The following is a 13,362-nucleotide window of genomic DNA, read 5'->3' as shown; positions in this document are numbered from 1 at the left end:
AGAAAAGAGCCCATTTATTTGTAAGCAATGAAAATTATATTTATATATTTCTCCCTATTGTTTACCTCAAACCAAGAACTTCTGCTAACATTCAAAGGTGAGCATTTGAAACACTTTTTCCGACACTAACGTGGGGTGCTAACAAAGTCATTCGTCCAAAGAAACCAAGCTTTATCATGAATTTACTTCAAAAGTTATTATTTTTAAGCAAAATTGTGTTCCTGTTGTAAATTTTTAAAAACTGTCAGACTTAACACACTGTAACTTCAACCACTGAACAATCTGAGTCAGGATTTCACAAATAAGGGAGTTTAAAGAAACTAAAGTTCTTACAGAATGCCCATATCCATGTTTTTGTTGAGTTATGTAAAAATAAAAGATTTTTAAAATAAAAACTATTTTCTAAAAAAATTTTTTGTCAAAACACTGTCTCAGTTTTTACATGTACCTTTCCTTACTAGCAAATTATTCTTCAATATTTAAACTAGTATAATAGCATTAGAATAATTAATGTCATTCTATAAGTTGCTCAGCCTGCAAAACCAAATAATAAAAACATTATTGCATTTGCTGAAAGCAAATTTAATGCTATCCATACATCATACTTTTCTACAGTGATATTGATTACTGGGACCATATTTCATTGAGAAAAAGATATACATAGCTGCCAACATGGATAGGGAAGTAGATATTACGAAATACAGTAGACGCCGCTTAATGTGATCACATCGGGACGAACCTGATTTGATAACAATAACCGATTGATTACAATAAATGAAAAAAAAATTAAGCTAAAAAATGATTTTTTTCCGTCTCTTAAACACTTAGATGTTGCAGTTTCACTATCCCCCTCCCCATTTTATTGTTTGACCAATAGCGATTCAGTAAGGGACCTGCCAAGATCAAGTGGCATACCCGAAACAATGTTCTCTTTTGAAGGTCACCCCTTACCCCCTTCCCATAGCGGCTGGAACATATCATCTGTCACATTGTTTAGTTCTTCTGAAAAGGTGCTCGTGACAAACATTGACTCGTTACTGGCAGGTCTTCTTTTCTCTTTATTTAGGATTTCCGGGAATTTGAAATCGTACAGTGCGGCGGAATTTTGCAATGCTTGACCGAAAATGGCAAAATACCCCCCCCCCTCATAATAACACATGTTTAAAAGATAATATANGAGCTGCACAATAGGCACAATAAACGATGATTTTTCAATGTATTTTGATATAAGCGGACGGGCCTAAGCGATTTTGATAACATTAAACGATTGATAACATTAACCGTGATCACATTAAGCGGCGTCTACTGTAGTATAAATTTCTTGACAATTGTTACAAAATGTTTTAATTATTTTACACATAGGTAATTTTAGCCATCAAAATAAAAAACTGCAATATTTTCTAGTTACAATGAACACTGAATGAACTTGATGTACTCTTTGTCTAAGGTAGGTACTCTGCCAGACATTCGTCTGGAGCTGTGGCAGTGACTATGGTAACGAGGTATGATAATTTCAAGTAGGGGTGCGGGATCCCTCTTTAGGACTGGTTTCGGCGAGAGAAGAGACCTCTTTCATCGAAGCTGCCCTCTTCTTGTTTCCATAGCACCAGACTACCGCAGACTTAGTGGCGGTCAGAGTACCTATCTTAGACAAACAGTAATGTATGATGTTTACTCTTAATTTTGAATAGTAATAAGGATTTAATGCATTAAAGATAGTCAACTGACTTTTATAAATGAGGCTCGCTTCTTTATGCATTAGTAACACCTATTTAAATATTCAAGCAAAAATTCTATTTCAATAGGGATTTTTAAGGAAACTTTTTTCAATTTTAGGGAATTTTCTAAATTAAACCAGTAGAGTTGGCAGCTATGGATATATTTATTCAGAGAAAGTAGTTTTTTGAGACTGATTTTGTAACTTAAAATATCTGTATTAATTATTTAGCATATTTGACATCACCATTAATATTGAGGCCTAGAACATGAAGATCCAATCATCCAGCATTTTGCCTGTGGTATGTATTTATCTCTTATCAAATATTTCAGAGCTGAATAATTACTCTATTTCGATCTGTTAAACTTTTTTTTAAAAATTACATTTTATAAGAATTTTTGCAATGTTTTAATAAAAACTGTAGTTTTTTACTTGTTTTAAAATTATAAATAAAATTTATTTTACTCTGCTCATATTTATTATCTTTAATGATTGAGGACGCTAAAAATATTTTTGTTTACTCATGAAAATCAGCTCGAATCGGCCCTGATTAAGAATCATTTTAATGAATATTACAGTTACTATAAATTTGAATTTGATTGTTATTTGGAACACAAATAAATGTCACCTGGCAGTGGAAACTCGGTCTCGAGTTTAAGAACCGCAATTCTTTTCATTCCACTTAAGTGCTCATTAAAAAATTTTATATTTTAGGAATTTTTTTTTTTAAATCCAAAAATCAACTAAAACAGGAGTTAAAGTTAATTTTTTTGTTAAAAAAAAAACTAAGCCTTTCATTCAGTATGTACAAAACAATTGAAACTAATGTTTCTTAAGTACTTGTAAAAATCTAAGATTAAAAAATGAAACTGATTATTATATAAAAATAAAGAAACAACTCAATGGCTTATAGCCTCAATTTTAAAAGTCTATATATGATGTGCAATAGATGATATTCATATGCTGAAAATATTGAAATATTCTAAAACTGTAAATAGGATTACAAGCAGTTATTGAAAATTTCATAATAAAACAATTTATTAAAAATATAAACAGTTATTACAAGATAAATCATACAAAAAGAATAACATACAAAAGAAAAACATACTTATTTACAAAATTTAATTATTCATCAAGTACATTTGTTATATTATCTAATTTGAGATATTTTCAATCATTATTTTTCCATAATCTGCGATACTTTTGTACAAACAAATTCATTTTCATCTATTGAAATAAAATTTTTGATTTTTTTTCAAGTTGATCAATAAAGGTCAACATTGGTGAAAAACTAAGTACAGTAATAAGATTTCAGGATTCTCTTCTACTAGAAAATCATACAACAGGCATATTCCTTTCATCAACTGAAACAATTGTTCCCAAATTATTATCAAATTTGACGAGGGATATATATTGATTCATCAAACAATATAGACACCATAAATTAATTTCCACCAGAAAAATATCACAGTTTTCCAATCACTTTTAGCTTACATTAATACTACTATACAATATTAGAAAAATTACATGGCAAATGCTCTGTTCATATGAGAAACACTTGATTTTTTTTGACACATTTATTTGGCATGACTATAATGATAGAATTATCAAGCACTTATACAACTAGTGATAAAAATTGATGTTCCATGTAGTAGACAGCACACATTAATTTCCATAAAAAAATATCACAGATTGACTTTTTACTTTTCATGCATCAAAAAAGCTACCATTAAGGCTAATATTAGCGAACTGTAATTACAAAGTTTACTCACAAATAAAAAATTTGTAATTAAACTTAGTAATTAAGTAGCGTGAACCATAGCATAATCTAACTCGCAAACAACATACCTTTTCTGTATAAACTTATAAATTTTATTTCAAAGGATGCAGATCTTTGACCCAAAATATTTTAGAAATAGCTACATTTTTAAAAATAAGGTTCAAACAGAAGGGTTATCGTAATTTTGAGCCCCTTAATATGATTTTCATTTTGCTTATTTTACTATATCTCCAAAATTCGAAACATTTTTTTGAAAGAACTATAAAAACTATACATAATTTCTAGTAAAAAATAAACTTTTATTTTATAAAATTTGATTATTCTTGTGTATACAAATTTTTATAGTTTTAAATGGCAGATCTAAACATATTTGGTAAAGAAGTTTTTGAGAAATAAAAATTTAAATGCATAACTTCCTTTCTTTAATTTTATTACCCTGAAACTATTCAAGATTTATTTTAAATTTTATCATTTAATTATGTAGTTTGTAAAAATTTGTATACATTACAATTCAAATTGTTTTTGATCCATATTAAAAATAATTTTATTTTTACATGAAATTATCTTAGTGCACACAACCATAAAAACCATTCTATGATTTCAATTTGCTTAAAAAGTTCTAGATATAAGCAGAAAGTAAAATCAACATTAAGAGGTTCAAATTTCCGGTCACTCTTCTTGTTAAGCTGAGACTTATTATAATCTTTCATTGCGTTCTGAGCCATATTTTAAAAGCCGAAAGTCCAAGCTGCTTTTTTTTTAAATGAAAAAAAAGGGGGGCATGTTTATTCAGAGAAATTACGTTTTTGCGACTGATTTCCTAATTTAAGATATTGCGGTGGTAAATTAATATGTTTAAGTTTAATTTTCTAACAATAAAGAGTGCATCTTGTACAAGAATATCTGATAATTAAATCAGAAGTTATTCATGTGCTCTAAATTAATACTGGACACTTTTTAATACCAGAATGGATTTTCTTTTCAGAACAAATGATGTACGCTTAGATTTGTTTATAGCAATGCATTTTAGCTTTTGGTGCTCTAAATTACACTTTGTAATATTGATTAAGTGACATAACTAATGACACTTGAGATTGATTGATAAGAGTGACATTTGATTGATGTTGCATAATATATTTATATTCAGTATTTATAAATGTGATTGGTTTAAAATTAAAAAAAAAATTACATTTCTTTCACATAAAATTTACAGGTTTCGAAAATTACATGACAGACACATTTTTCGTATTAAACAAATTAATTACTCTACCATATTTGACTAGGTGCCACTATGATTTAATAATCCAGCACTTGATAGGAAATGTATAGAATAATATTGTTTAATGTGTGCCTAACAAGGATTTTATCTGAGGTGTTACTACTGTTATTAAAATAAGATTGACTAGGTGCCACTAGGACTCAATAATCTAGCACTTGATAGGAAATGTATAGAATATTGTTTAACACATGTTACTACTGTTATTAAAATGAAATACTCACTGTTACTCAATACTCACTCAGAAGTTATTAAAATAAAATTAAATACCAAAGCCATGCTCTCATTTGGAAGTGAAACTAATTACCTCGAATTAATTTTGATAATGTAGGCCTTTGCTGAGCAAGAGGTTTGCTAACTTTAAGACAGGTGTTGTGAGCCCCAGATTTGTTTCTGGCAATACATTTGTCTTATCAAGCACTAAATTACTCTTAATGACATTTCTTGACTTAGGGACACAACCGTGAAATTTAAATCGCTACAAAGAATAACATTGATAAATTTTGTACATTAAAGTCAGCACTTATATGCCTGATTCATAAACAGAAACATATCACATTATGAAAATTTTTTCAATCATTGAAATACAACACTTTTAAGATTTAAAAAATAACATGACAGACATTTACAAAACAGTTAAATAACTCAGACATAATTGATTAAGAATGATTTAGCACTTAGTTCAAAATGTATGAATATAGCATATTGTGTGTTACAAAAAGAATTTTGTTTCAAGTTTATTGTTAGGAAGTGCTAAGTACTCAACATGTCTTTAACTGCACCAATTTTCAGATTGACATGTTTTTGTAGAGAAAGTGTTTCATAGTTGATTCTTTATATTATTTTTTTTTTTAAAAAACTGTCTTCTTTCTTAACCCAGTAACATTATAATCACAGTCTTGTTTTGATGAGAATTCTTTGGAATAAATTCAACCTTCCTTTCCAATCCAACAATCCTTTGGAATAAATCCAGTAGCATATTGTACACTAACATATGTAAGATTTTATACACTGCCATTACAACTTAAATAATTATTTGACAAGTCTTGACCTAGACTATGTAATAAATCTTAACATAATTTAATTTTTGATGATAAATCTTTGGAGTAACATACTTTCTCACATTTTGTAAGAAACATATTGCATTCATAGAAAAAAAAAATATTTTGCAATCGAAACTTAAATTTTTATATTACATATTTTTTCCCCATGACAAACTTACTTTCTGGTAAAGTAAGTCCGGACAAAAATATCTAAAGTTCAAGATTTGCAGCATTAAATTACCATTTGTGAAATGTTTTGACTGTCATAAAATATGATTTAATGAAAGCATATCGTATTAGCAACAACTACCACCACCAAAACTCAAATTGTTAAGTTTTAAATCTCATGTTTATTTTTTAAAGAAGTGATGAGAGTTCTTTGGTTATAAGTACCATAATTTTACAGAGATATGCAGCAGAATTTATGATTTTAAACATGAAATTTTTTACATAGGTAGCATATTGCACGAGGATCTGGAAGGAAAACTCTTTTCCTTCCAGCCGAATTCCGCATATCTCTGTGAAATTAAAGTGCAGTGACTTATGCTCATTAATTGATCTTATTAGTATAATTAAAATTCTTAACAAATGGGTTGTTATTTTAGCTTTAAAAGTTCATTATTCAGCATTACGCTCTATCTTTAGCAGTAAATTACATTACAGACATATTTGACTTAGTGACATTGTGTTGGAATGATTTAACTTTGGAATGATCTAGTTTCTGGTGCTTTGTAGAATGTTTGCTACTGAGATCAAAGTCATGTGGACGTTTTAGACTTCCTTTGTCACTGTCACCTTTAGCAGCCATGATATAGGTTCCTGATTTATCTGTGGCAATTATTTTTAGCACTTCTGAACTTTTCATTTTATTCTCTTTAGGAGGAATATTAGCTGTAGAAGATATCTCAGGTATTTTATTAGGTTTAGTTACTATATATTTTAAAGTAACAAGTTCCTTTGGTATTTTTACTTTCACGCCAGAGATATTTCCCATGCGGTATACATTTGGTGTTTCAAGCTTTGTTTTCACTGGTTGAACCATATGAGTAATCTTTTTTTGTTTAACAGCTTCTAATATTGCAAGATTGCTTCCTTTGCAAGGCTGTTGGTTTCTGGGCATTGAGTTATAGACTATGGTGGGCAACACATTTTTTATAATTTTAGGATCATTTTTTAGTCGCTGGAATAGATTAGTTCTCAATTTGTCAGAAACCACAGGTTTACTCACACATACAGGTTTCACGGGTACAACAGGAACATTCACTGGATCATTTATTTGTTGGTGAACTTTTAAAGGAGTGAAGAGGTTATCAGGATTACATTTAAGTATATGATCACTTTTCACAGAAGTTAAAATCTGTAAACCTTTGGGATCTTGATGACGATTAGAACTGTATTTACCACCCTGAAAAGACTCCTCAGCTTTCACCGAGCCTTCCGAATCAGAAATTAGAGGCATATGTAATGCAGTCTGCTTAGAAGTCGAGGGTCTAGACGAAGGCATGGAAGATCGAGGTACGTTTACGACAGCCTTCTCTGTCACCACAAGCTTTTCTTTCTTCGGGAGTACCATATTCTGAGACACAAAACTAGTTTTTATTTTGCTTGACCCGAACTTGTCGTGACTATTAACAGTTAAGGGTTTTGCGGACAGTTGAGATGGCAGTTGAAGCAGTGAAGTCTCAGCCAATGAACAAACAGGAATATTAACTGTTGCAACAGATAGTTCTTTTCTTTGTGATGAAGCATGCTGAAAAGATTTCATATCTTTGAACTCTTTTGATAGGAACTTAGAATTTTTTTGACAATTAGAAGTGAAAGGTTCAGTTGGTTTTCCAGTGTGAAGACACTCCAGTTGAGGCACGGATAACTGTGTTGATGAACTCGTCGAAACTATCACATTTGCATCAGTTTTCTCCTTACCTGGTAAAGAGATGCCTTGTTTAGTAGGCCCAGCAGGATATTTAAATTCCAGATTGTTTGTTGAGAGTTTATATTCTGTGCAAGGCTGGTTGAGTTCTGTTAAAGAAAAAGCTAGTTTGTCTTGCTTATCAGCTTGAACATTAGTGGGGAGTTCAGTAACTGCTACACTGCAAGAATCATCTTGGGATTTACTCTAAAAAAGAAATTAGAACTATAGGAACAGTACAGTAAAAAAACTATAGGAGTTTCAGAGTATAATATCATAATATCAAAAAACGACTAATAAAAGTATAATTTGCTCTACTTTAGTGTAATAAAGAAAAATTTTACTGCAAAAAAATAATAAAAAATACTATTTTTAATTTCAGAATTAATTTGCTTTGGATAGAAAATTTTAATAGTTTCCAGTATAATTTTTTCGATAGAGAATAACTCTAAATCGATACATGGAAAAATGTCATAATTCTGTTCCATTAAAAAAAAATTAGCAGCATCAATCAGATAAAAACCCCTAAAATTAATTTGTAGTTGAGTTCAGAATTTATTTAATAAAAAAGTAGTGTTCTAATAATCTCGAAATAAACACAAAGAAAATGCTGCTTAATATTTTTGTATGAAAGTAATTTCAGTGGACGATCTCTGAACTTATTTAAAAATCCTATGATATTTGAGTGTTGATTAGGAGTGTTGATTTACCATTTTTTAAAATCACACGGAGACTAGTTAACCCCATCTTACAAGATTTTTTACTTCATTTGTGGAGAATAATAAAAAGAAAAAAGCACATGGCTAGGGTTCACGCCAGTATGGCAACAATTGTCACCTAATTTTTTGGTGACAATTTTAGGGTTCACGCCTTGAAATATGTTTGGAATTTAAAATTGTCAAACTAATTTTATTGCTATGTGCTTGTCATAAAATTCAAAATTTTTAAGTTAAAAATTTTTAAATTTAAATGTTGAAATTTCACGCAGGAAAATTTTTACTATTTTGAAAATTATTCAGAGGAAATCAAAAACTTTTTATGGACCGATCACAGAATTTTGTGTTTTTAAGGACACTATTATGGAACCCTGATTTTTTTTTTTTACAACAAAATTCAAGAATTTTCAAGGTTTTGCAAGTACTGTGGGAACCCTGGACTGATGACACATAAAAAATTACTGTTCATAGTATGTGGGCAGCTTAGAACAAGCTTATCAGCAGCAGGCACAATTGATAAAAAAAAAGAATGACTTCAGTTGTCACATACGAACTCTTAAATCTATGCTTGACTATTATATGAACATATAAAAACTGTTACAATGACTTGAATGCAACGACCATTCATCAATAGCCATAGATACATTTAGTAATGATCAGAATATGAAAAATTGGAAAAAGGTCAGATATGATTCACCCTGATACAAATTTCATGCTAGAAACAAGCAGACGTTGTTCAGAAATAGCTGTTCGGAAGACATTAGGTACTATAAAAATCTAGTTTTTTGTAGGTTTCTCTGTAGATTATTGAAATATTGACTATTAAAATTCTCAACTAAATCCACTACTTGATAAAAGTCAAAGCATTACATTTTTATGACATTTTTTACTAGCTTGTTTGCAACAAATATAATTTGAAAAGTATTAAAAGAAAAAAGAGAGAGAGAAAATTAAGTATAATTAAAAGTAAAACAATTACCTTTTGAACTAAATTTTCAATAAATTTGTGTGGAGCTGTTTCTTGCATTTTGACTTGATGTGCACCAGAGGTATTTTTTGGAATGGAATTTTGATTTTTTCGCTGTTCTCTTCTTAAATGAAATGCTTTCAAAAATGTAAGATGCTCTTTTGCTGCCTCTCTTCGCATCTCAGAATGAGAGGAAAGTGATACAGATGATGCAAGAGTATTAGATGCTGAGGGCTTAACAGATAACTGTGCAGAAGAGGAAGTTGGTAGTAGTTCAGACTGTAGCGATTTCACAGGAATCATTTGATGCACTTCATGTTCTTTTCTCTCTGGCAATGGATTATCTTGCTTGGTGCTCTCTGTAGTGTTATTAGCCTTTATTTTGCTTGTAACGGGTCCATCAATTGCCGCCTTCTAAGATTTTAGGGAGAGAAATATACATTTATAAATATATAATAAGAATGATGCACTAGAATCAATTTTGGTAGCTAGTTTCAACTCTTTCGACACCACGTTACGTTGGCACAATATGTTCGAAAATCACAGATTTTTTTCAAAATTTTTTTAATTTTCATACAAGGTGGCCACTCAAATTAGGTATCGAATTTCCCTGATTTTTCCACTAAAAAATCTTAAGATTTCCAGGTTAGCGTGTGTTTTTTCTGATAAAGTGTAGGAGGGTTCAATAAAAGTATCAATACTATAAAGAATTATATTTAAAAATTAATTTTTTTAAATATATCATCTTGAACAGATGCGGAGAATTTAACGTTAAAGAACCTTTTTCTTTCTAAAAAAAATATGTAATAAGAGGTTCAAACGAAATCCAGAAAATAAGCATCAATGCAGCAATTTTGCTGTTAACAATTCAAGAAAATGAGCGATTAGTTGGCTTTGCTGAGAAAAAATAACTCCTTAGATGGGAGTACAAAAGCTTTCAGAAACAGAATGCAAGATAAAATCTGTTATTAAGTCATAAACAATTATTTTTTGGAGAATTTTATAAAGTTAAAAATACTAAAACATTTTGTTAAATGAGGAAAGTCATAATATCAGTATTTTTTTAAAGAAAATCATGAGAATATCAATAATAACTGAGCAATGAAAGATTAAAGATTTCTAGAGTATAATTCTGAAGAGAGAAAAATCTTTAAAACATTTATGGAAAAAAGAAAATTTACTTCCCCACCCCCAAATTTTTTTTTTCCTGCAAGAACTCTGCTACATTGCCACTGTAAGCCCAGCGCCCCCCCAAGCCCTTGGGTGCATTCACACCCCCCCAATTTTTTTATTTTTTATTTTGCTTTGCACCTGTAGTCAAGTTATGTATGCCTGAAAATGGCCAGTAACCTTTATTTATGTACTAAAAAAAAAAAAAAAAAATTATCTCGTATAAATCTTCCCCAAACTATTCGTTTTATTTAGTGTAAAAATCCCCCCAAGCTTTAAGTGGGTGCATCGTGCGCACACCTTCCCCCCTGATGGGGGCCCCTGCGTAAGCCTGTAATTCTATTATTACTATTTTATTTAGAATTTAACTTGGGTTTCAATGTGCAAAAACACAAATCAAAATCAGACATGTGCATCACTATCTTTCTTCTTTTTAAGTGTGCAATTTTATCATTCCTCCACTCCAGTTAAACATGAATCGGCAAACAGACAGAAACGCCGAAGTACTAAAAAAGAATTCATTTTCTACCCTGTTCTTCCCCCAAACTAAATTTAAAATGAATGAATTGAAAAATAGACGCAGTTGCAATACTTGACCTCCAGTCATTATTCCATTCTTCTGTTATCGTTATGCCTAAAGAGGAAATAAATAATAAAAAAAAAAGGTCTACAGCCTGTGTTCATATTCTATAATAATACTTCGATTTCCTGTCATTCATCTTACTTAGATGTGAGATTATTAGTAAGATTTATTGTTTGTTTATTTTTCCATTTTAATTTCATGAGCATTTTTCCTTTTCTTACTAAATTGTATTAAATTTATGATTTTGTACAACAGTAATAGTTTATTACATGTTATTTCACATTTCATTTTTAAATGAACTCTTTAGAAAGGTTGTGTACGCTTGCTCAGAGGTAAAATGCATTTATAATCAGCAGCAGAACATTTTTGTTGACTCATATGCTTGTTGCAGAATATTGCCATACATTCTGTGCTATGAGGCCATTAGCCACAATCATAATCTTCCATAAGATTTCAAAACATAATGGCCTTGATGACAATCATGTTGTATGCATGACAACTTAATAAGTTCATAAATGTACAACTTTTACATAAATGATTACTTGTGTAGAATATTGCACAGACAGTTTAATAAAATAGATAAAATAAGCATAATACCTTTTCTAACAATTTTTTCTTAAATCTTGCAGGAGCAGCTTCCAAAAATTCAAGATACTTGTTAGCAAGATCTGTAAATCAGCAATGTACATGCTTCAAATAGTGTGTAATAGTGCAAAAGAACAGAGACAAAAAAGAGCATGACAAATGTTTCAAGTTCACAGCATCAAAAAATTTCGTAATCTTTAATAATTCTCAGAAATTATAAAGCAAGGATTCTAGAAATTTAAAGGGAAAAAAAAATTGTTTGTCAACTTTTAATTGCTATTTTCTTACATAGTAGAAATAAAAATAACACCAGTAAAGATTTAATAGGCATCATGACTTCACTAGCAAAATACACATGACCAACAAAAGTTTCTCTCTCATTTCTAAAGAATTTTGAATGCTTTTTTGAATTTTGATCTTGAATAAGATTATGAATTTTTTTTAATTCTCAATAAAAAAAATATATCAATGTATTTCGATTTACAGCTTCATCTTTTTTTTTTTTTTAAATATATAAAAGAAGTAATAGATGTCAAAGGGAATAAAAATGATGGCATAATAGATTATTTATATTAATTAGCATTTATTAGAAAATGGAAAAGCTGGCATTAATAGTTTTTAAGAAAGATTATAGCTTTAACAATATCTTCTTTGATAGAGGAGCATAGATCCTATTTCATAAACTGAGAGAGAATAGTTCTCCCACACTAACTTGAGGAAGAAAACTTCTTACTGTTCTTTTTTTATACTTTTCAAGATAGATTTGTAGAAGTACTAAAAGAGGTCCCTAGCAAAAGCAATCTGTCTAGTTTGTGTAGAACTCTTGTTCGTACTTTTTAAATTTTCATACCGAAAGTGCTTTTTTCTTCATTCACCTTGTCTTAGATTTTTTAATATTATTTAAATATTTCTCAAAATATAATTCCTTTTCGGAAAAGGATGATAGAGACTCAGTTAATATTTGCAGTCTGACTGTCCTGATTTGAATACCCCAATTGCTCTACAAATAATTTCATTTTCAAGGAAAGTTCAAAAATGGCTTTCTTAGCCTTCTAAATTTGTTTGTCCCCAAATGAAATTCAAACTTCGAGTCAACACATTTTTTGCATCTCAAACCTGACTCCTTTTATCCCAAAATCTGTCTAATGCTGATTCTGAAACAACAACCCTGGTTATAACACACATATCATTAAGAGACCACACGCTGAAGTTTGAAGTAAAGTTTGACATTAATTGTAAGAGCTATTAAGTTAGGAAGAAAAAAAAAATTTATAAAACAAATGAAAATACCTTCCAGTTTTTCATAAGTCATACTTTGGTCAGCATAATAATCTTTGAATCAAAAATAAGCACTTTTTAAAAACTTTTCAAGCACTTTAAAAAATTTTCAAGCACTCAAAAAATTCATATTCAATCAATGATATTATTGAAAAACAAAACTTTTTATAAACAGTTTTAGCGTTAAAAAAAACCCAAAAAGAAACGGGTGTAAATCGAAACAATCAGTACTTTCCCACATCACCGAGTGAATTCAACTTGACCCTGAACTCAGAACAAAAGTACCCTTACCCCTTACGTCAAAAAAAGTGTTAGAAGTAAAATAAAATAAACAAGAA

General features: G+C 29.8%; 1 protein-coding gene across 3 annotated transcripts in view; it reads right to left on the bottom strand.

Moving 5' to 3' along the window:
• Positions 1-5,615: 5,615 nt before the first annotated feature.
• LOC107445702 (uncharacterized) overlaps positions 5,616-13,362 on the bottom strand; it is a 22,463-nt gene continuing 14,716 nt past the window's right edge. For all 3 annotated transcript variants that reach the window (XM_043053715.2, XM_043053716.2, XM_071187309.1), the window contains 3 exons: positions 11,759-11,829; positions 9,421-9,822; positions 5,616-7,932 (listed from right to left, as the gene is read on the bottom strand). In XM_043053715.2, the coding sequence (XP_042909649.1) occupies positions 6,469-7,932; positions 9,421-9,822; positions 11,759-11,829 (1,937 nt within the window). In that variant the 3' untranslated portion in view covers positions 5,616-6,468. The remainder of the gene's footprint in view (positions 7,933-9,420; positions 9,823-11,758; positions 11,830-13,362) is intronic.

Source organism: Parasteatoda tepidariorum, chromosome 1 (assembly GCF_043381705.1).
Source record: "Parasteatoda tepidariorum isolate YZ-2023 chromosome 1, CAS_Ptep_4.0, whole genome shotgun sequence".
NCBI classification, from domain to species: domain Eukaryota; kingdom Metazoa; phylum Arthropoda; class Arachnida; order Araneae; family Theridiidae; genus Parasteatoda; species Parasteatoda tepidariorum.
This window is presented reverse-complemented; position numbering and strand designations above follow the sequence as displayed.